Genomic DNA, 25,548 nt, shown 5'->3' on the forward strand with positions numbered 1-25,548 from the left:
CTGCATTTTTATTTCAGGTTTTCAATTGCCTTGTTACTCAATACATGCCAGTAAGGCCAAGGACTGCAATCATTAAAATACTAACTTTTCACACAGATTACATTAGCAGCAACTGTCTTAAAAACAAAGAGACAAATTAACCAAATTCTGATAGTCCTAGTAAATATAGGATTTTCAAAAACATAACGCTTATGAAAAAAACCAAAAAAAGCAACTCATTTCATAGAGATACCCGTCACTGTTAGTAAGGCATGTGAACTGTTGCAGACTTTCTTCTGCTCACACCTTGACACTCTTTTTTCAGAACTACAGTGGTGTGAACACAACTTTGAGTTCAAGAGCTTCCTAGTCATTTGCTGTGGCCACTTGTTGGTAAAATGGGTGTGTAAAATAAATTATAATAATTAATTATAATAAATTATAATAAATAGGTGTGCAGAATGGGTATGTAAAATAAGAAATATGGATCTCTTTAAATTATTCACATGTAGAAAGATAGGATGGTTTAGAGTTGGAAGGGACCTTAAAGATAGTCTTCACGTCTTCTGCCGTGACTACAGAAAAAAGAAAAGAGGAAACGGCCTTAAAATGAGACAGAAGAGATTAAAATTAAAGATTCACTGTTAGAGTGGTCAGGCATTGGAATAGGTTGCCCAGGGAGGTGGTGGAGTCCCTGTCCCTGCAGGTGTTCAAGAAGTGTCTGGATCTGGGTAATGTGGTTTAGGGGTTACAGTGATAGGACTGAGTGGACAGCTGGATTGACTGAGCTTGAAGGTCTCTTCCAAACCTGATGATTCTACGATTCTTCCAACGCTTCTGCTATGGGCAAGGACACCTTCCACTAAACCAGGTTGGTCGGAGCTCCATCCAACCTTGCCTTGAACACTTTCCGGGATGGGGCATTCATAACTTTGGGCAACCTGTTCCAGTGCCTCACCACCCCCACAGCAAAGAATTTTTCCTAATATCCAATCTAAACCTACTCTTTTTCAGTTTGAATCTATTCCTCCTTGCACTATAACCACATGACATTGTAAAAAGCCCCTCTCCAGATCTCCTGTAAACCCTCTTTAGGTACTGAAGGCGCTATAAGGTCTCCCTGGAGCCATCTCTTCCCTATGCTAAGCAACCCCAACTCGTCTCTGCCTGGTCTTCACGGAGGAGGAGCTCCATCCCTCTTTAATGCTCAGTTTACACCACCGCTTCTGTTTTCGAATCTTTAAAACCTGTTATGTTTCTCTTAGGAGGGGGAAAAAAAATGAAAGGTCCCTTTTACATCGATACCAAACGTTTGTTTGCTGATGCCGGTATTTTTAAGGAAGGAACAAAGTCGGGTGCTGGCCCGCAGCGCTCAGCGAGGGAGCAGAGCGGGGCAGAGAGGCCCAGGCGCCGCCCGGGGGAGCTCTGCTGCCCGCGGCTGCCGGAGCCTCCCTCCTCCTCCTCCTCCTCCTCCTCCTCCTCCTCCCTTCCCTCAACCTGAGCCCAGCCCGGCCGCAGCTGCCCGCGCCCCGCGCTATTCCGGCGTGTCAGAGGGGACGCTCCGACTACCTTTTAAATAGTGCTTTTAAACACTATTTTTAGCTCTTGCCTTCTTATTGTTCCCGGTGGAAAACAAATACAGGAGCCAAAAGAGAAATCCCCTTTCCTCTGGCAAAACTGCGCTAATTACGCCATCATTAGAGAATGAACTTAATCGAATCACAAAAGCGTCTGGGCTAACCGTGGGCCTGGGGGAACAACTGTCTGGCTGATTTTGTAACAATCCTTAGAGAAATAAAACTGATAAATGTTTAATTCCCTTGCTGTGCGAATCAGCATTGTCCATTACATTAAAGGGATAACCCTTCCTTAACCAATGAAATAACCTGCTTCCAAGATGTCTTTAACATACATATCCTATTACCAAAGTTTGTTTCTGAGCAACATCTGTTTGGCAAACTATCAGTGAAACTGAGAACTTTTATATTTTTCTATTAAAAAAACACACAAAATTTATGAAAGAAAACATGGACAAGGCATGGAGATTTTAAACTCTTTTCACTTATCATTACACCAATAGAGCTAAAAGTGTCCATCATTTAAAAATGTATGCAAATACTTACTTATAGTGCTTTATTTTAACTTAGAAAATGGAAAGGAGTAGATGATTTCTCATGACCATTTCCTGATTTTACAGTAAATCCAAGAAACAACAGCAATAATGTTACTCTTATAAAATCTAGCCTGGGGCAGAATAGTAGCACATTAAGTGCATCTTCAGGGTGGAAGGCATCAGGAGAAATAGAACGAATGTGAAAGCCATATTTGTACAAACTGAGAAAAAAAAGAGAAAAAATTAACTTGCAGAAACAAAGAAAATGAAAATAAAAGAAAGAAATAAACAAAAGAAGAAGGACGTGGCCTGCCAGATTGATCCTATCTTGGCAACTGTTGGCAAGAAGGTATGCTGAAAAATTGGAGTACTACAAAGCTAAAACACTGATAAAAGGATGAAAAAGCCTAAATCCAGTAGGGAAACAAGAAAGAGGATATACGCCCCTTCTTCTGAAAAAGGTCATTTTTTTACACTATTCATTTCTCCTGAACCACTCTTATCACACTTCTATTAATTACCTGTGTCATAATAAGGAGAAACATTTTACATTTTCAGCAAAATTCATGACTGTTAATAACATGTAAGGAAGTTGTTTAGAAATTGAGAAGAGCAGGGAGCAAATGTCTACTCTCTCAAAAAAGCAACAGCGGGGCTGCCAGAAGAATTAGACGTATGAACTATTAGAGTTGCTGCTGTGTGCACACAGGGGGATTCAGAGTTGGGGTTTTCTGTACCTAACCTACAGGTACTTTCCATTAGTTAATACTCAGAAATCTGTCATTCTGCAATTCAGCCCTCAGTTTAAAACAACTCACTAATGTTTTTAGTTACTTTTTAAGACTGCCAGTAACATTCTACGCAGACTTATCCAAAGGCTGTCTAAAGGGCCATGCTTTCCAGCTGAAAAGGGTCTGCAGGGAAATTCAGTACTGCCAGATACCCAGTGTATCTGTTCTTTTTTTCAGTAATCTGTTGAAAGCTAATCTTCATTGAAAGCTAATCTTCAGTATCACAAGTAAGGCATTGTCTGCCACAGGAAAAAAAAAAAAGACCACTGTCTCTACTCCTGTTGCATATACTATAAATATTCTACAGTATCCCATTTTGGAGCAAGAAAGAAAAGTGGAAGCAGGTTTTTTACAGTCACTGTAGAGGGATTATGCATTATGTTGCAGAAAATAATAAACTGATGGAATAAAACCAGATGCCTTAGGCGTATTCAACTTCCTGACAGAAAAGTGCTTACTATTACATCAGTCATTCTACAGCTTGATTCAGAGATCCCAAAGCAGTGGCTGTTTTCCTCACATCCGTTTTTCCTCACATCAATTGAATTAAGCTGCAATTTGGAGTGATTTCACACAAACCCCTCCCTAGGTAGATCGCATGGTGTACTATATCTATCTGAAAATAAAAATACTTTTATAGTATAAATGTCATAAATGTACAACTTCATATAGGTTGTTTTAGAAAAGAATTTTTTTTTGGTCACATCAATTTACTCATCTCTTTTTAATTCTTGACTAGATATCCTGAACTCCTTTTCTGTTCTGTTCTAGATGAGCAGAACATCCTGGCATTGCCAGTGGTTGACCTGAAGTCAATCAGTATCATATTCCATGATTTCTCACAATCTCTTTATCTGATGCCAACTACTATGACAAAAAACTAAGTGAATACTCAAGTTTGAATATGAGGTTCAAAGAAGGGGAAAAAAATCATGCACATTAACATTTTCTGCACTCAGGAATATCCTAAAACAAACTACTCTTTCCTATTCTATTGCTATATCTTGCATTTAAGAAACCTTAGACATTGCACTATCAGAGGGGCTGAAATACTGACTAATGGAAGGGGTCTGACATCTGTCCAGCATGAGACAATGTTCTTGAAAACTCAAGAATAATGTTGCAGTATTCATTAAAAATAAAAGGCAGTAATTGCTTTTTCATAGTAACAGCTGTTGGATTGTGAATTCACGAATAAAACACACAGCAAGTGAAGGAAATGCCGGTACCTAAGGACACCATATGCTAAAAGGAGGATTCCCAGATCATAATGAGGTAATGAATGAGCTATTGCTGAGACCCAAAAAGGAATCCCACTGAAGTATGCTTTCAATATATATTATATCATTATAATTTTACAACAGAATAGATACTGATATTCTGGTATTGAAAGCTAAGGACAAAGTAACCTTCCTCCTATTAGTCTGATTTAATCCTTGGAAATGAGCTCCACGTTCCATCCCATTATCAGTTTGGTCTCAAGACTAAATAGAGAAAACAGCCACTTTAGAAATGCTCCCAAAGTTTGTGTTTCTGTATAAAGTTTATGGTCCCCAGCTGTCATAATCTCAAAGATAATCTGTACTTTGGTATTTCATGACGAAAATTTGGCATTAAGGACAGTCAACTCAATATCATATATTACTAATTACAAAGAACATATACTTGTTTTTTTGAAGTGAAAACAGTTCATATGTTAAAAAGGCTAAAGAAAAGCTATTTATGTTGCCTCATAAAAAGATTCAAAAAATAAAATCCCTAGCTTTTCATAGCAGTGTCACCAAGAGACATTGGGCAAAAATTACTGCTCTGTTTCGTTATAGTGTATAGTCTCTAGTGCAAGCTATCCATCTCCTTTCACATCCCTTCAAATCAAAACTGTCAAGTGAAACCACCTGTAAAATCTCTGCTTTTAACTATCCTTTCCAGTCAGAGGATCAAATCAAAATTCCACATACTTCGAGGATCTAAGATGTTCAAGGCACATGTGTTGTTACAAGCAGCAGCCTGCTTTTGAACCCCTCCCTTCATGCCTTCACCACTTTATTTCAACACAAACCTGCAAGTCAGCATCTTTACCCACCTATCTGCCACAGAAACTGGCACAAAAAGCAGTAGAAATCTGAAAGCTGAAAATCACAACTGAACTGTGAGTGAAAAAGTAGAAAGACAGATTTCCTTCTCATGTTACCTTGGGTGTATCACTACACGTTTCTTCAAATATAAAATCCAGACATGTGTGCCACCTTTATTTTCTAAAATAACCTATATGAAGTTGTATATTTATGATACTCACTCTGTAATAGTATTTTCATTTTCAGATAGATATAGCACACCACGTGATCTGCCTAGGGAGGGTTTTGTGTAAAATCACTCCAAACAGCAGCTTAATTCAAACTGCTAAGTGTCTCGCCTCCTTCATTTATCCTCCCAGGGCAATGAAGGAGAAACAATTTCCGTAGAGGGACCAGAGCTCTGTTTTGCTTTTCTTGATCTTGGATTTATATTTACAGCAGATCATTAGCGAGTCCTGGTAACTAAATTACAACAGCTCCTCTGTATGCAGTCAGCAAGGACATGAAAGGAAAATGCCCCCACTGCTACCATCCCCCACCCTGAGGAAAAAAAAAAAAAAAAGCAAAAAAGGAAAAAAGAATTCCCTCTCAGAGCCAAACCTCAGCTTACACAACATGAATCAATGCATCTCTTTTGGTCAGGTTTCATGGGATCCCAATGCCACAGAAATGCACAGGATTTGCCTTGCTTATGCCCTGTTTCTTTTAAACCCGCTCACGCCCTCCCCTCTGAAGTGGGTTTATAAGAGGGAACATCTGTGTTATCTTTGAAACACTTTGGCCAAGAATAATCCAGCGCATAGAATGAGGCTCTTTTTACACCTGCCTGCTCAGCACAGACACACGTGTAACCTGGCTGAGCGGTCAGAGCCAGCAGCCATGGGCCTTCCGATAAGGCAGCCGAGTCATAGCTGTGGCTTGGCAGGGTGCAGGGTGCAGCCAGACAGACACAGCTCGGCACGAGCGGACAGAGGCTTGAGAGGTAGGTGGAGGCAGCAGGAGGAGCACAGTGGAAAAGGCACCCTGGACAGGGTATGAAATGCATTGATGGGAGCAGGCGAGGAGGAGAAAGGCTCCATGGCACCTGACCTGTGTTAAAGCGTGCAGTGGAACAGTTAAGGAGGAGCTATCTGCAGGGCCTCCTGTACAGATAGAAGGCTTACAACACCTTTTAACAAGCATTTCTTTATATCACTCCTCCTCACCAAGGCTCTTTGTCCTATGCCATGAAAACCCAAACAGATCTCAAACTCAGAGATAACATAAACCCTCCAGTTTTTTACTTCAGTCTTCAATACCTCCATTCATGTGAGTTAAAAAAACAAAAGGATTTTGTCTGAATGCTTAAACCATATTTCCCAACGGCTAGATCTGTTGGAAAAATCGACTGTCAATGTCAAAAAACATCAACTTTGCTCATCTGTTACCAATGCCTACTGTGTGGTCAGGGTCCAGAACAACACTATGATGAAAGGAATACATAAACCAAGAGACATGCAGTGAGAAACTGTTTCTCCTTTCTTTGTAGCAGGGCTGGACTGGACTGAATTTTGCTTGGTATTGTTGTATTTTAATTTAGCGTTGCAGTCACAGAACTGTATGACTGCATCATCCGTGCCCTTTCCACAACCAGCAAGATGCAACACAGACACTGGAAGGTATTCTCTGTACAGCACCTGACTTCACACACTTGGGACACCTGCAGTTACACCCTCATTTGTAGAATTTGCCTGTCACAGGGATATGAATTCACTGCACTTCTGAGTCTAGTAATTCTGATCTGCAAGGAAGTTTTATAAAGTATGTTAGGCCATACACTAAGGGAAGATAATTCTCACTGCAAATCCAACACAAATGGTTTGCTGAAAAACACTAAAAAAAGAAGATTGATATATATCAAGTTTGGATGTACAAATAAAGTTTTTCAAGGGGTTCCTCTTACTTGTACCTGAGGTATTTTAGGTTCAGAGCAGCAAAGGAACTAGAATAAGGATATGAGAGGCATTAAACTACACATGTGCAATGATTTCTGGGCTACCTCTCTCCCAGAAGACGCTGCACTGAAGCAGCCTCCAGGTCTTTACACAGAAGTCCAAAGAGATAGTTTACTTCAATCAGCCACTTCAGAGGTGGAGTCTGTTTTAACCACAGTTTCCAAGGACGTAAAATTTGACAGAATATGCATACACCTAAGTAAACAATTTAATCCCAAATGCTGTTTAAGGTCATGCGTACATGATCTTATAAAGTTTGTTCTGCAGACTCCTTAACTGACCTCACTGGCTCTTGTACACTATGCCAGCTCAGGGTTGGAGACCAAAGCCTCAGACAGGTTATCCCTTCCAGACTAGTTTCCACAATCCCCAGATATTAAGTTATCATAAATTATAAATATTTTCTCTGTCTTAATCGGCCTTTTAAAAATTACTATACAATTTATGTTAAAATACTGTAGGAAAGGTTCACATCTCACAAAAAGTGTCTCAAAACCCACCAATTTAGACTGAAATACTCCTGATTTACAATTGCATAAATTAGTGAAGAGCGAAGCTTATGGTTGCTTTCTTCCTTATACATGCTATGGACAGGACTCTGCCTCAAAATTACAGGAGAGTTATCTGAAGCTTTGCAGATCATTCATGTTGTAATTACAACATCACCCAGGCTATCAGGAAGCACTAGAAAATGAGGCACACTGGTACAAACAAGTTGAGGAGAACTAGACCAAATAGGTCCCGAATATCTAAGTCCTGTTTATAAAGAGATCATAATTGTTAGACAAGTTAGAGACTTTGCTAGTGACAAAGGCTCACAGTAAACTGCTGTATGGGAGAGATGCTAATTTCTTTTAAGAATGTGTTACATTAAGTAACAGATTTTTTAAAAATTAAAAAATATTCCAAACACCAAACTTGTAGCTGCTCTTTGCCTGGTGATCACAAAGAACTGCCTAACTCTCTTCCATCCCAGCTGCTACACAACAGCAATCTCAACCAACACATCAGCTATGCAGCAGAACATTTTTAAATCCCTACTAGAATGGGATGTACTGTCTGGAGGATTTACACCAAACTACTCTGTTTTTCCATTAATGATAAATTACAGTTGTGTACAAAGATGGAAAAGCAATTCCTTGCCAAAAGGCAACTAAAGAATCATACTCCTTAATTTCCTTGGAAAAAAGCTACCAGAGGGTAACCTCTGTTTTTCCTTTTCCCAAAATAAACCCACCCCCATGCTTGTACTTGGAACTGGGTAACATTATATGGTCTTCACACATATGCACTATTCTACCAAGGCACTAACATGTCAATTAAAACTTGATAATGTAACATCTCTATACATACACACATGCAAATACAAGCAATATATCTGTTTTTTTTCTGAGAAGTTATATGAATTCAATATTTTTCCATATTTAGACTAATATAGACAGCCACTATGCAATCCAAAACTAGCTATGCTTTTTGGGGGGCTGGGGGAAGGCACTTCATTACTCACATAAAACTGTACTGACTGTAACTTGTTCCCTGTCTTTCACACAGATGCTTAACTCTTCAGAAAAAAACAGGAGGAAAGATCTAGTCTAGTTGCTGGGCCATTGAGCAGAAAAGGATTCTCAAATGAAAACAGTTGTTTGAATGTTTCTTCTTTATCCTTTCCCAGAAAAAGAAAGTCAAAGCTTAGACCTATCCTGCGCATCCCTCACCGAAAGAGCCAAGGAGTTTGTGTCTAGAGAGGACCTTCAATGAGAATCGTCTTTCCGACCCTTCCTACACCTAACTGAAAACCTCGCTGCCAGCCCCAAAGCCTTAACTTTTGACTGACCTTCAGTCAGACCTGGTACTGGAGTGGAATTACCAGAGGAGGATAACTGAGTAGGATACAGCACATTCATACGTTAAATCACTGCTGCGTGGGCGTCCAGACATGAGTCTGGAAGGGGTCCATCTGGGGATTTTTTTGTTTAGTTTTTATTGGGAGATTAGATCATAGTCACTGCCTCAAAACACCGCAAACTCACTTTGTGCCCGTGATAAGGCTGTGACTAGCAAGCAGACTCACACTTGTCAGTTGGAAGGCTTGTTTCCCTTCCATAATAAGGCTTTTTCCCCCGATGAACAACAACAACCAAAAAAAATCACAAAACATTTCAGTGACATTAGGACGGTGGTATGCATATATTATGTTTCTACCTATCTGTATAATTTTGCATCTGTTTATACTACAAAATTGAATCATCCTCACCAAATTGATAAGCTTATAAAAAACTAACTTAAACATGCTCTTCAACATGGAGAAATGGTGACTTACAAAGCACATTTTCACATAATCATTAGCTTAAAATATAACGAAATACATTGATTTTCAATATGAAGTAAAGCCAGACTCCTCAGCACTTTTCTTACAGCTCTCTTACCTTTTTTTCTCATGATCTTTTATTTGGATTTTCCTGCTTGGCTACCACTTAAATCACATCATCTCATAGTCCTTGGTCACATTCTAGAGTCCCATCCAGCTGTAATCTCAACTACTTCTGACAACAGTCAATGGTTGATACCTGTTTATATTAAAGGTGAAAATGAACGTAACTCTGGGTTTATTAATGATGCCCTTATAATGTTATTTGCTTTTCCACAGATTTTTGTGGTTTTCACTTTGTAACTAAATACTGCCAGCAATCTCCTTGTCTTTTCAATACTTTTCGAATTGCATGTCCTAGTAGCAAATGGCACGCAATAATGACAATTTATAGATGCAGCCTGTACTTTCAATAAAAAACAAGTTGCCAGTCGCTTCAAAAATAAAAATCCTCATGGCTCCATGACTTTCCTTTGAGTCACGGGTAAAGAGCAACTAGATGCTAGAAACTCTGAATAGCCCACACACCCACGCTACATGCGCCCAAAGAAGATCATTTCCCAGCAGACACTTGTGGACTCATTACTAACGATCCAGCTGCTAATTTAGCATCTGCTCTTGCTCTCGGGTTACCAGCAGGTCCCTCCCTACCCTACAACCCCGCTCTGAATGGGTCGTACTCACGCACAGCTTTGCTTCTTTAAAATACATGGGTATATTTAGCAACAGTAAGCGACTTTACACGATAAGGAAGAAGCATGGTTCAGATTAAGTAGGTAAATAAAACCCAATCAACTTAATCAAAAGCAGGTTTCATAAAACAAAAGTCTTTTTGATTTGGTCATTTCAGGGAAAATCTGAAAGAGGGATAAAAGCTATAAAGCTTTATCTGTAAGAAAAAAAATATTTTTGTTACCCTCCCCCTTCCCTAAAAGACAACTTCCTGCAGTTTATTTAAACTAGAATTTTTTCATTAAGAAGTAAAAACTGTAGAGATATGAGAGGTATTTTTGTTGTATAAAGTGAAAAATCTCATATTTTCACACGGGTACTTTTTTTCAAAACTGAATTCAGTCATTAAAACATTAATTTTCCAGCAAAGCTGAAAGCAAACTGCCAGCAGTAAAGTTCTGAACTTTCACTCAAGACTAAGTTGGTTTTGTAGATAAAAAAGTCCCTGCTGTTTGCATATGGCATTTAATTTCATTATTAAAACTGAACTTCCTGACTTATATAACCATATCATAAAGTTACACAATATTCACTTGTTTTGATTATTTGGAAGTTATGAGTTGGGGTGAAAAAGATAATATACTTAGTATATTATTATGAAGTACTACAGCTACAGAACTCTGTCTATTCAATCTGTACATACATATTTTGTCACATTTTGACAATGTACATGCAAATTTCACTTTGTGATAGAAAAAAATAAGGGAATGAAGTATTAAATGCTATTAGGAAGGGAAAACATTTTCATGGTAAAAAATAAGTACATTATCACATACTCAGTTCTCTCATTTAAGTGTTCATTGATGTACTGTTCTATTATATTTCTTTATGTAAAAAGTAATAAAGATGGCACATTGTGAATTACAGACTGATCTAAGCACAGGGACATATTCAGACATAATAAATCAATTGATAGTAATATTTAGATCTGTATGCAGAGGTCATATGGCTTGTTATCAGTTTTATGTAATTACAAAGGTATAAAGTAGGCAATACACTGGTATTGTCTGAGCTTGAAAATAGCTGGCATTAGATTAAGTGAGAAAAAAATGCTAATTTTATTCCTGCCTATATCATATCTATAAGCATAAATCAGTAGGGGGTAGCTGTTTCTTATAACACACTGGTTGTAAAATTTATATCTAATCATGTAAAACTTTATGACTATTACTATGCCTACACAATTTAACTTGCTATTTCATGAATAAATTTTTTTCCCTTTTTTCTTCTGCAGGACAGTAATTCTCAGTGAAGGAAGACAGCAGAGAGAACTGAAAGGTGTCAGGGAAAAAAAAATAAAAACAAACAAGCAGCTTGAGGAAAGCAATTTATGCAGCTATGGACTTCGAAAACTTCATTCAAAAACTTTCCTTTATAAATGCCCTGCTGTGGAAAGTCAGTTTGTGACTTTCTGGCCCACTGTCATTGTAAGGATAATTTTAAAAGACCAAAGTGCTGCTTCAAGTGTGGGGAATCAGAGCTTTGCTGAGAGATACAGGCTTGCAGACGAGACCTGAAAGGACCAAGGAGCACAAGACCAAGCAGAACGTGGCTGTCAGATGACAAGCCGTGGCAAAGAAAACTCCTTCCAATGCTTGTATAATGCAGCCCCCAAGCAATTATAACTTTACTCCAGATACAAATTCAAGGATGCAGTTCTCCTCTTCTATCATGCCACAAAATTAGAAACTTGCTAGAAAGAATTAATAAAAAAGGCCAGGAAGAATAGTCTTCACTAACAAGGGACAGTTTCATTTTTTCCAAGTGTTTTTCCAAGTGAGGTCTATTTACCCTGAGCTCCCAGGAACATACATGTACTTTCTGACAATTAAAAAACAAAAAAGAACCCATGAAGATCGAACTCCACCGCTTGTGAAATCTGCAGGTAACAATGCCAAGCCACAGAAACATGCTGACTGTGCTATACAAGCCAATAGAGAATTTTAGGGCAATTTTCAGTCTGCATCAGGTGTCAACACGCCTGCACCCTACTGTGCAGCAATAAAAATTATTTTCTTCACCTCTTATCTTCCACATGTATTCTGAGGAGCACAGCAGTACCATTCCTCTCTATATAAGGAGAGTTTAATTGGTGAACACGTGGTTTCCCCTGTGTACAGAAAATTTTAAAATCTATAAGCTTGAATGGTCTGTCAGATCATTATCCCCATAAAGCCATCCATGACTGCAACATTTGTTTGAAGTAAATAGATTGCAGAACAATTCTGGAAAGACTGGCACAGCTGTGCGACTCAGTGGACATGCTGGCTCCAGAAGCAAGGTCCCACAGGGTAGCATTTATTTCCAGTATTAATCAACATATGTTGCCCAAATCACAGTTTTCCATCTGCAACTCAGTGAGAAATACGAACACATTAATTCAGAGATATGCTGCCATTTTCAAAGATTCCTAAAATAATCACACATTTCCTTTTAAATGCCAAGAGAGCCTACCAAACCAGCAGGATAAAAGAAAAATCTGTTTCTTTCTACAAGCAGTAAGCTTGCTCTCCCTTGTGCTACTGATCAGAAGAAGGCTTGCTGCCCAAACCACCTGCATGGGTGCAAGACTAGAGCTGAGCAGGAGCATCTGCAGCCTAATCCTTCCTCACATCACTCCCAAGCAGTTCTACAGGTACTCTTCACAAACATCATACAAAGAAGCCTCCAAAACAGCTTCCTGTTTCGGAAGAAACAACTTCCTGTTTTGGAGGACCTCTCTACACCCACAAAATTTAATTCCCAAAAATTGAGGTATTTTCTGATAAGCATTCTGAGAAGCATGGAATAAATCACAGGTACCTCAGCAGGCACAAAAGTAACATGAAGTCTCCAATTCACTTAGTTCTTGAAATTTTGTAAGAAAAACTATCTCATTGCTGAAAGATAAAGCAATACATTTTTAGTCTCTTAAGTGCATCCCTATAGTACAGCCAAATGCCACTGAACTTCCTTATTTTTTTCCTACACACAGCAATGCTATCCTGCAAAAGAGAAACAAGGGAATATATTTCCCCTCATCAGTTGTCTGGATGATTTGCTTGAAGGGTTGATCTCTACTGCAGGCTGACGTGCATGTCCTCTCAAATGTTGGGGCAGAACAGAGCTCTCTGCTCCCAGACATTTTATGTAGCCTCCTACTCACATCTGGCACCAAAGTTTTGCACACAGACACTGCTTATACAACAACAGCCTAATCTTCTATATAACTCTACACTGAGTTGTTTGTCCTCCAACAATACAGGTGAATGGTAATTTACATTTAAAAAACCCTCAAAACTCTTTTCATATACACCACTTTAATTAAAAGATAAACTCATGCCCTTAAAAAAGAAATAAGATAAATTTTTTAAAAATGATAAATCAATATTGTCAATTTCTTTCCAAGTAAGTTTAAGCTAAACTGTAAAATATGAAGTAGTTTCAGACATTTTTTTCCTCTCTATCACTTCAATACCAAACTGAATTTAAAAATCTGAAATTATTCTCAGGTAGCAAATTAGTATATAAATAATTGGCAACTCACCACAAGCAATATTTCTTTTCAAGTAACTCCTTATGAAAATGAAGCAGCACGGGGAATTTACGGTGCTTTTTATGGCAAGAAATCCATGGTATCTGTATAAACAGGTTTTATACTTCAGGCAGTTTTATATGTGTAAAATATTTTCCAGTAGACCTGGATCTCATTTTTAATAGGAGAAAGTGTGGTATTTAACCACTTGAATGCAAAGAGATTTCATTCCAAAATAACTATGGCTAATTTGAGAATACTCAATAATAAACAACAACTATATACTTGAGCAGAACTCCTAAGTAAGACTGGTGCAATGGAAAGACAAGCTGTAGGCTTTATAAAAAAAAAATAAAAAATATAAGCAATATCTAATCTTGCAAAAAGAATAAGTGAGAACAGAAACAAGTGACCTCTGTATCCTCAATCAGTATGAACAATGTCCAAATGTCCAAGAGGTCTTTAGCTGTAGAATACTGGTGAAAAGATGGCATTTTGAAGTTTACCATCACATGAAGAAAATCAACTACAGAAGGAACACACAGAGGAATGTACAGACTGCAGTCACCCATCTTTACCTAAACAACCCCCTCCTTTTATAAATAAGATACCAAATTTTTGTTACTTTAATATGAAACATAAACCCGAACCCCTGTAAAGCACCAAGATCCGTGTGCATCCACAAGTATTTTCCTGATCTGCCCAACTGAAGACCACGTTGGTCCCTCTCATACTTGTCTGATGCAGGAGCAGACCCAGAGATTTTAGCCTAGCTGCTTGGGATTTGCAGACCTCAGCCTGGCAAATTAAGCAGAGCAACACCAAACCTAAAGGGCTCTTCAGCTCAAAACGTAAATATTAAAGCAATGGGAGCATAGCCATGCCCAGTCTCCTCCGTGCTGAACAGGTCAAATAAATTCATGCTGCTTCAGAGCAGCTGATCAAAGTCCCATTTTCAATTTTGCATTAAACAATTAGCAAGTGCTTTTGCTGCTCTTCATTCTCTGGTAAGTACAAGCAGACTCTTCGACTCTGTCTCAAGAGAGTCCAGTAGACTGTGGGGACAGACAGACTCCGAGTCTGCTCAGTCCTTAGCAGTCATTTTGTACAATACTACACTAACAGCCTTAACAAGAATTTAAAGTGGGAAAATGAAAAAACAGAAGTGCTTCTAAGAAAAAATTAAAGTCCTTGTTTCCTTATATGGGGCTGGAAAATAGCAAATGTTACAAAAAATAGAAAGAAATACTACATCTGAGTCAGGAGAGGGAAGGCCCTGTATTTTGATCCTGGTATCATGTACTAAAATCACCAGAGATATTATTATTTGTGAAATAGAACTACTAAAACAAAGAAATCAAAGAACAGCTTGCACCCACTGATAGCAAATAGCTCCAAAATTCACAATTTGTCTTCTTCAGAAAGAATTCTACACCACAACTATAATCAGTCTTCTCTAGAAGAATAAATATTTGTTGCAGAATAACTAATTGCTCTTTCAGGAAGGTATTCTCTTCCTTCTTACAAATCCATATAAAAGCTGGAAGGGGAATTCAAGTATTTGATAGGAAGTTAGGAAGAAAAGCATCTTTACTGTTGTCACTTTACTGTCAGCAACTTTACTGACCCCATGTCATGACATTGTTTAATCATCAATAGAGCTGTGCTAAGGTAGTCTTTTCTGAATTGTTTTATAAAGTTAGTGCAATCTATAGGAAGGGGAAGGAAAAAAACAGCCAATTAAATTTGTTATTTAAAACTGCAATGTAAATTTTTATCCTTCTCCTACCTACACAGGTAATTTGGAAAATCCACAAATCTCTGAAATTAAGATAAAATTCTGTTAGGTAATGACTCATGTAAAAGGTGATTTCTTTCAATTTAAGTTTGATCCTGGGCCCTCTGTTCATCACATATGGATATGTCTGTGTTTGTCTCACAACAGAAAAGCTGGGTTTAATAAGAAGAAACAATTCTGCACTAACACATTATATTTCAGAACAACAGACTTGATCAGAAAACAGCAATCCTTGACTTGCTAGTGTAAGAGAGGGAATAAAAATAGCTTCTGGTTTGCAAAAGACATGAAGGAGTTGGAGAACAATTTCCTGCCACACTCTGGTTGCTCCCTATCATGCCTATGTCAGTTTGGCTCAGGTAAATCTACTCCCACACATGGCCTAGTGTTGGACAATTTGCATCTTGCCTGGATAAATGAAGGGTTGGGGACTCACAAAGTGGACAATGGTCCCAATTTGTCCCCCTCAGAACAAGTCACTACCCAGGGACTGAAGCTGCAAAACAGACCTTAAGCCATATAAAATAAGACAGCAAAAAGACTGCATGTCCCAGAAAACACAGAGTAATGCACATCTGGCAATGTAACATTATTTTAGCATGGGATGCTGCTCTGTGTTGCTGTGACATGACCGAGTGACTCTCCAGTTCAGCAGAGGAAAAGAAACAGGTAATTAAAAGCAAAAAAAAACCCCAAAACTGTGTTAATTACAACACTGTCAGTTTAGAAACATGGTCTGACCTAACTGTAGCTGTATTTAATGAATTGAGAGAGTCAGTCTTAGGAGTGAGCACCTGAAGGTGTCACAGTACCAAGATTTTAATCATGGCACAAGCCAAAGATTTGAATTGAGAGAGTCAGTCTTAGGAGTGAGCACCTGAAGGTGTCACAGTACCAAGATTTTAATCATGGCACTGGCCTCCTTCCCAAGAAAGCCCTGTCCTAGCAGTAAGCGTTCCTCAGAACGACCACAAGCAACACGACCAGCCCCCTTAGAGCAGAGAAAGCTGTGTTGACACTGAAATGTGAGCTGTACCCCTAGGGAAAGCAGCAGTAATTTATTTATTATCCATAAAAGAGTAGGCTTGGTTCCAAAAGTGCCATGAGAAGTTATTCAAAAGGGAAAAAAAAAATAAAACCAAACTCAATACCACAAAAAGAAACAGAAGGAATCTGGATTTGTACCAAGATACTGCCTCCTCAACACCCTGAACCACTGGTGAGACGTTCAGAAATAAAGCACTGCCACAGGAGCAGATATTGAAGAAAAGCACAGAAAACGTTTTTCTTCCCATTTGTCTGAAACTGTTTATTGATTTTGGAGACTCCCCTCCTGGCAAACTCAGACAAAAACAGGGGGGAAAATACACATTCTCTGCACAGTAAGAGCAGACATGCCATGCTTGCTGTATTTATCTAGGAGGTATTCTTGCTGTCTATGCAAGACAATGACCTCACACACAAAAAGTGCAGAAAAGAAAATCATCTAAGCACAGGAGTAAGAAAAAATTTAAACAATATGTTTTTTCTATAAAGTAAATTGGAGTTTTTATTTATCTTTTGGAACTTACTAATGCAGGGAAAAAATTGTTATCATAAACAAAATAACTCTACACAACAAAAGATGAGTGTTTTAAAGGGTTTGAGTAGAATTTACTAGTCTATTTTCTCTTACATCAGAAAACTGCTGTCATAGCACCCAAAAAATCTCCAGGGTGAGCACTGAAGAATGCCCTCTGTGGAATGCATGGGGCAAGAAGGAAGAAATGAACTTTTAAAACAAGTCATCTAGATAATCTAAAATAGAACTTTCTTCTTGTGTCCCTGGAGATGTTGGCCGTGACTGAGATTATTCTGTAACTGGTGGATTTACATATACTACAGCATGGGGACCTCCATGCAACTTCAGAGGACAAACTCCTGCTCAAGGCACCACCACACCATCTCCTGGCATCACGTAACACAAATACAAAGGAGAAACATTTCTCCCCTCCCCTGCAAAAAAACCAAGGACCATGCTTTTTCAGAGAAAAAAGGACCAGCAGACTAACAGGAATGACTGTCAGACTTTGGAGATGGCAACAGCTGATCATCAATGGTGTGTTTGTACTCAGGCACTTGAATTTTACTGTTCTTTAGTCTAACCAAGGCACTGAAATGTTACCAAAAATCAGTAATATAAAGAGGTTTTATATCATCTTACTATGAATGGTAACAAGAATGTTTATTGAAACAACATTTAAAAATTCAGAAAGCATCTCATCAACCATTGTTATCCATTTTAAATCTGTTTGTGTGGGCTTCAAAAAACAATGTCATTAACCCCTGTTTACTGAAAACCAACAGTTTTAGTTCCACTTCACAATCACACCCCAGTAACAGTCAATGAGATCAGCATACATTTATATAAATAGAGCCTAACACACAGGAAAGGAAAGTAGGCATGGCAAACAGAGAATCACACTGATTGTTAGTCACTCTTGGTGAAAACGTAAAGTAACACTTATCTGATTAAGTACTTTCGGATCGGTACTTGCTGTTGGAACCTTACAGTATGGCTATATTTAGAACACTGATAATATAAAATGTAATTTTCTTGCTCAAGCTCCATGTCAGAGGGATGATTTTGCATGTTACCTGTTTATTCTTTTGAACAAAGGAAGTTTTCACCGTTAGCACCACAACACCAGTGTAGCTGAGGAAGACCATATTTTCTCTAGCCTTTGAGTCACTAGTAAGAGCTTGCTACAGAAACACCAACTACAACACAATGGCTTCAGGAATACTGAGGCTGACATCTGTCTGGCTTTTCACGCAAAGGAAAAAGGAGGACTCCAAGCTGTGGGGTGGTCCTAGCAGTCTGGTGTAGTAAAAGCTACTGCAAGTTTAACCCTCAGCCCTTCCTTTGTCAAGTAGATCCTTGAACATGGGTTTCCTGTAAGAGAGTTCCCTAATTACCTGGTTGATGATTACTTAAGTGAGGGATTCTCCACCACACTTTACTGAGCTGTTCCACTTTGCATACACCACAGCAACACTGAGAGAGGAAGAGGCAGAAGATCTCACAGACCAGCCTTGAATACTTATGCACAGGTCAGCCACATTTAATAAAAACAAGACACTAGAGAACACAGAACCAGACCTGAAAATGCAGTCTATCTACTGCACATCTGCAAGTACCTCTGGCCAAACTGCACCACGTCATTTCCACCTTTCCTACCTGCTTTAATGATGCATGCCAAAAAAATACTATACCCAGGCTGCATCATTTTTTGACTACTAGAGAAAGCTTTGTAACTCATGTTTCATCACTGAAACCGTAAAGGAGACTGAGAACTCTTTTCCATACAACACATGCCAAGGAACACACAAAACACAGCATATTATACAATTATCATGTTGCATTTACAGGAATAAGAAATTAATTTTATGGTCTCATAGACACTCTGAATCTGGAAGCTATAGTGAGAACAAAAGAACATAGAAAAATCCCATCCCAAATCCATTTTTTTCCCTTTCTCTGGTTATTACAACTCTGCACAAATGCAGAGCACCTGAGGCAAGCTTATTAGCCGAGTTTAACAAAACTGAAAAGTCATGGTTTCTGGTATGAGGGGACAAAAGTGGGTATGAGATGCTGTGCTTCAGTGCCCTCAGAGCACAGCCATGCCACACAGCTTTGTGACTTGCTCCTTAGCACAGGTGCAGTCCCTGCCTCATCCCTGAGACTCTCATGCTGAAACTATAACAACAATATACTATTCCCATCAGTTATTTAATGATAAGCAGCCTGGCTCACTGGGCAACTCACAGCTCTGGAAACACTCTCTATATTAAGAGGATTCATACGTTAATACGAGTTGTAATTTCCATGACCTGGAAATGCAGCCATTTCTAAACGATCCTTAAATCATAATTTTAGCTGGAAACATGGATTGTAAGTCTTTTCCATTTCACAGTTTCTCATGCATAAACTGGCTTAACCCACTATGGAAAAAACAATTTCTAAAGGCCCATCATTCTCTTAGAAGCAGCATTAAAGTGTGAAAACTGTCAATTTTCATGGAAATCACAATGCCAGAGCAACACAAAAAGCTGCAGTATACAGAACACAGTCGTTGCCAGAAAATCAAGTGTTTGCTGATGCTAACAGAGTAGCTAAAGCCCATACACAGGGGAGCACTTGTTAAGGCACTGAATTGCGATTCAGGAGAAGTGAGGTACTTCCCTAACTCTGTCACAGGCCTCCTGGCTGCTTTTGGAGCTGGTCGTGTAAATGTGTTCACACTTCTGCCTATATAAAAAATATGGAGTCTTCTACATGTATATCTTTAAGCCAAATGAATATTGTTAAGAAGTCTTCATAAATGCTTGTGAGATAATTCAAGTCCGTGACAACACAAGTCTACTTGAGGACAGATGATTAAGAATAAATGCACGTATTCAAGAGAACTCTCATTCCTTTGAAGGGAAAAAACAAATTCTTTTATTCTGGCCATAAGCATGCATTGGGTTCTGAATTACTTGGCAAAAAGAAATTTACCACACAGTAACTACACGCAAAGCAGCCATGTATTTTTTGAACTGACTTCAATATAAATATTTAGGAAGTTGTTTTCCTTTAAGGGCCTTAAGCATCTTCTCAAAGTGTACCCAGGAGAGCACTTGAAACTGTAACTAACTCCCCTTCCTCCAGTGCAACCTCCTGAAATTGACTGTTAATGGTGTAGCCAGCCCAGATGGGGTGGTAAGTAAAATCTGTCCTATCAAAATATTCCTGCATAGCACAGAAATGATTCCATGAAGACTAGCAATTTGACCAAGATGTAAATTTACAGGAGCAAAACCTGAAGAAAAATGAACCTGAAATTGCAAGGGAAAGAACATGAACGGCAACTAAGACAGGTGACAGTAAGAAAGAGAAGGTTCAGTTTCATCTAATGGTGGCAGGGGTGGCATAAAATGGCAAGATGAAAAAATATGAAAGATTCCATAGGAACAAAATAATGAGAGACAACTGGGAGATGGGGAAATCAAAACAAATCCTGAATATTCTGGACAGTACTGAAACAAAAGAAATTTTAGAAATGAAAGAGATTTTATAACACCTTCATTTTCTACTCTGGCAGATTCTGAAAGAAAGGAAAAGGGGAAAAAAAGGAAAAATAAGATATGAGAAATAGGAATTTGGACTTCAGAAAGAACAGCTGTCAGGACTGGATTGCATTGCATTTATCTCGCCATTTGGCTTACCCTTACAATTAGTATCCTTATCTTCGGCAATCCTGAGATATTAGTCATGACTGAAAATACAAATCTGTTACAGTATATTAGCTCAACAGTTACATTCATTTGGAGGTGCCAAACACAGAAAAAAATTACCCTGTTTCATTCTATGCAGTAGCAAGAACAATTTTTCTGTCATTACTTCCAGAGTTTTATTTAACGTGATGTATGTCCATTGACACAGAAAGAAATACTTTGGGCCCAGACTGAGAGGAAGACACGGTTAATGTTGACTGTGGTGCCAGGAAAATGCATCACAGGGAAGCTCCCTGTCTCAGGTGGACACGTAAGAAGTGCATTGAAGTGAATCAACTGAATTCTGCAGGAGTGGTCCAGATACAAATAATGAAACAATGTGAAGGCCAATGCCAAAAGCACAAGTGTCAGTTTTGCAACTGTTCAAGGCAGCAATCTTGAAAGTTGCTACCATGCAGGGATAGAACAAGGGGGAATGGCTTTAAGCTAAAAGAAAGGAGGTTTAGATGAGATATTAGGAAGAAATTTTTTACTATGTGGTAAGACAGTAGAACAGGTTGCCCAGAGAAGCTGTGCATGTCCCATCCCTGTCAGTGTTCAAGGCCAAACTGGATGGGACTTTGAGCAACCTGGTCTAGTGGAAGGTGTCCCTGCCTTCAGCAGGAGAGCTGGAATGAGATGATCTTTATGGTCCTTTCAAGCCAAACCACTCTGCGATTTTACCATACTGATACTGAACATTTATGGTTGCAGTCATTGCCCTTTGCCAGCCACCACTTTGCACATTACACAGAAATCTCATATAAATACAAAACATAGAAAATATATACAAATTGCTCAGTTTTCCAATTAAAAACTAATTACATGTTGCTTCTTTTTACCCTAAATCGTGCAACATCTGGAGATGAGCTAGAGTATGATATAACTGGTGTTACACACACTAAGAGATGTTCTGTGCACAACAGTGCTCTCCAGGCTTTCCTAGACAAGAAAATAAAACCCTAACACAATATTAATTTCTTTAAGCTGGTTGTGCAGTTTTACAAAGTAACATGCTTAACTATGTGTAGTAGTTATAAAATAGTAAGAAAAACTTTCAACAAGTTGAGATGTGCAACTTGCTCTGTAGCTGGGGGTTTTCTTTCCCCAGTTCTGCATGTAAACATTACTAATGCTTTACATCCATATCTGACTTCTATCCAGCAGGGAAGGCACTCTAAAGTAGGTGTGCTAAGATGTGCCTGTATTTTTTAGTACCATAAGGCCCTGTGATATAGCAAAGGAAGTTGATGCACAGAAAATAAAGGTCCTACTTAAAGAAAGCACTCATACATCCGGTTGAATACAGAGGCTTTCCTCACATTTGCCAGACTCCAGAGGAAGCTTTTCTGTGCTCAGACACAGGCATGAAGATGGATCCATAAACTGCTGGCTTTTATGGGAGATGGAGATGACTTCAGTGGCCAGGGAAGATGCTCTGCTCTTTGCAGGGCTCCTAACAGAGCAGAACAGAATGGATCCTTGAGCTTGCAGCGCCATTTATGACCAGTGTATGTCTGTCATGCCAAATTATGGTCAAAAAAGAAATCAACTGAAACATCCAGAGAAAGTTCTCTCTGTTCTCCCTAATGAAACAAGGGCAGATACTAACAGAAAGATACTAAAGAAGTGTATTTGTCTTTCAGTATCCATTGCATAATCACAGAGTAAATTGTCATTTCTACTTTTTCTACTGGTTGTCTTAAATTCACTTTCATAAATCAAAATAAATATTCATTAAATAAAGCATTATGTACTTGATAAAGCTTCTAAAAAACTTATGTCTAGCAATCAGTAATAATAAAATTATTGGTTCTGAAATGTGCAATTTTTTTTTTGAAACTGAAAAATTGGAAAAAACCCTGCAACGCCAGCACAAATTGCAGTTTTTCCTGTGCTATTTAAAATAAACAAACAAACAAAACCAAAAAACAAAAGCCCAACAGTATCATCTTCATTTAAATGTGTAAATCTCAAGGAACTGTGCCGTGGAACACACACAATCAATTTATCTGTATAAGCACACAGCAGAGCGCCTCTACCCTGCACAAAATGATACATTAAATTTGCTCACTGTTTAACAAGGGAGAGTCACAATGTTGCTGTTAATGATTTACATAGAGACAAAACAGTTCTGCCTAAATTTTGTTAAAAATTTTGAAGCTACGGTCATTTTAACCTCCCTTTCATAACTGCAAGCTAAGCCAATCAATAAGCTGGAAATGTGTATAGCACGTCTTCTGCCATGAAAGGAAGGTATTTCTGTCACAATGGCCTTAACAGCCAGAGGTCCTCAGCCACACTCCACAGATGCAGTCCATGTCTGGATTCACATCCAGAAAACCAAAAAGGACAAAGCTGTGCACTTTCCTGACCCTAAGAGATTTCATCACTGAGTGAGCAAAATCTGATTAGGGATCAAACATCCACCAGTGTCCAATATGGATGATAGCAACTGAGGGAATTATGAATCATTCAGTGAAGTCCCCTGCTAACAGCACAGACACATCCAGGCTGGGAAGGTCTGACTTGCAAGAAAAGGCAGCAAAGAGTAATTCAAGGCTGAAATGAGCTCAGATAAAACAGGCAGTCACCTCTTGGTGCACATGACAGTGTTGCCATCAGCTTCCACATGAGCAGATTAGCACCCACACACTTTGTTATACAATATCACAAGTGCATCCGTACCCTACCATTGGCTTCATCTTCTTGAGCCATGTCAGGAGCAATATGACTGAAGTTAATGCAGTTACTATAACTTCTGTTCATGCATGTGATTTCTGAATCTGGCTGCTGACAAGTTTACACAGATGAAACTGTTTACAAAAGGATTCAGGAGTTTTATTCAGAAATGCCCCCAGACCCCAGTGGTCCTCTCTGAGATGCATCAATGACATGGGTTCCAATTGCACATTAATTTTTTTAAATGAATCTTTGGATTCATTAAAATGCTGGATACTCAGCAATCAAGACAAATTTTTAGTCAGCACTGCATCTGAATTACTCTTCAAAGCACACGTGTAAATTGGCACCATAAATCTCCTCTCCATCAGGATTTTAGAAAGCAGCTATACTGTTACATCAACTAAATACAGAGAGGGGAGGCACCTTACGTCTACCACTCTTCCTTTAGGTTAGCCTAAAAGGTCACGATCAAACAGGCTCAATTTCATCTGGAAGTAAGCATTTTATTTACAAAAAGAGTAGCAAGCTATGTCCTACTCTGCAAGTCAAAGAACATGGCACACACTGTTTCATTACCACAGCACTAGCAATGCCATCTTATCTTCACTCCCTGCTCCCTGTACTACTTTCTGTGTATACTGCAAGGTTCCCTATTAAATACAAACTAAGGAAATGAAACTGAACAAAACTACTGTAGCCCACTAGCACGTACTTTAGATCTATTTCCTACTTTGTTGAAAATAAATTTATGATATAAACATTAGAACTAAAAATAAAAAAGCTGCTGAAGCAATCACAGTCTCTTTCAGCCTGTACAGTGTGAAGTAGAGCAGTAAATTGCAGCGAGCAGACAGCACAGCTCTTAAAACTTGCCCAGCTTTTGCTCTCACAAAAGAGATCACTTAGGACCTCATCGTGCTGCTGCTCTCGTCGTTTAATTAACGGACTAATAAATTCCACTGCTGGCATATCGTCTACTTGTCTGTTCTCTTGAAAAATCCCTAACTCTCCCGCGGTCTGCACTCGGGCTGACCGCTACTTAGCAATAGTGCTGCCAGAGCGGTGCTTGTCACCAAAGGCAGGAGGTACTGGGAGTAGTCACCGCGGTCTCCCACCAACCTCGGACAATTTTGGGCACTTTTAATTCGCGGTTGGCAATGCTCTTCCTTCCCCTGCCGCGGCCGTGCGGTGGGGCTGAGACCTACGTCTGGGACGGCTGAATAAACCTTTCAAAGGCTTTTGGCAGCTGCGTCCTAGCGCTGGGGCAGAGGGGCGTATGGATGAGAACATCTGCGGCCGCGGGGGCTCCCCGGACCCTCCGCCGGACGGGTCTGCCCCGAGCCCCGCCGCGGCCCCGCCAGTGTCCCTTGCAGCCCCGGTGGCCCGGGTCGGGAGCTACAAGCAGCGGCTGCCCTTCGTCCCGCAGGGCCGCTCCGAACCACCCCCTAAAGGGAGCAAGCCCCGAACCGAACCGGCTCTCCTGTCTCGCAGCCGGAGGGGCAGCGCCGGCAGCCGGCCCGGGGCGCCCCTCCCGTGGGGCAAAGGCGAAACAGGCACTTTCTCCTGCTGCTGACCTTTTTGCGCCCGAGCTCACCGCCCTGCCGCCCCCGGCTCCCCGCCGTGCCCCCTCCGTCCCAGGGCTGTGCTCTGAGCGGCCCGGCCGCCAACACCTGCGCGCCGCTCCGAGCTCGGCGCCCAGAGGGAAGCGAGACAGGCGGGACGGAGGGAAGGCACCGCGGCCCGCCGGCCAGCACGGCCGCTGTCGCCGACCGGAGCCGCTCCCGCCCGTGGAGAGGAGCGGCGGCCGGTCCGGCCCGGGTCCCGGCGAGAGCTTACCCGGTGGGGGGTTTGCTGGCCCCGGGGCGCACGAGGGTCTCCATGGCCGGGCCCCCTCGCCGCTTCTCAGAGGACGGGCTGGTGCAAGACGCGATCCCGGCAGCGGCGAAGGTCGGAGGCGGGGGTGCCGAGAGGGAGGGAAGAGCGGAGAGTTCAGGAGTGAGAGCCGCCCTCGCCCCCTCCCTCGCCCCCACCTCCCCCGCTCCCCGCCCCGCTGCCGGGCGGCACTGCCCGGGCCGCCGCCGCCCACGGCTGCCCTGCCCGGCCGGGCCGCGGGTGCGGGCGGGGATGCGCTGCCGGGGCGGCCCCCGCCCGCCTTACCCGGCCGGCAGGGAAGCCACGCCGCGCAGCGGGCCCTGACA

General features: G+C 40.3%; 1 protein-coding gene across 2 annotated transcripts in view; it reads right to left on the bottom strand.

Annotated features, from left to right (window-relative positions):
* LOC118701433 (protein cordon-bleu-like) overlaps nt 1-25,346 on the bottom strand; it is a 119,881-nt gene extending 94,535 nt beyond the window's left edge. For both annotated transcript variants that reach the window (XM_054515072.1, XM_036406056.2), the window contains exon 1: nt 25,187-25,346. In XM_054515072.1, coding sequence (XP_054371047.1) covers nt 25,187-25,230 — 44 coding nt within the window. In that variant the 5' untranslated portion in view covers nt 25,231-25,346. The remainder of the gene's footprint in view (nt 1-25,186) is intronic.
* Nucleotides 25,347-25,548: the final 202 nt, after the last annotated feature.

Source organism: Molothrus ater, chromosome 1 (genome assembly GCF_012460135.2).
Source record: "Molothrus ater isolate BHLD 08-10-18 breed brown headed cowbird chromosome 1, BPBGC_Mater_1.1, whole genome shotgun sequence".
In the NCBI taxonomy this organism is placed as follows: Eukaryota; Metazoa; Chordata; class Aves; order Passeriformes; family Icteridae; genus Molothrus; species Molothrus ater.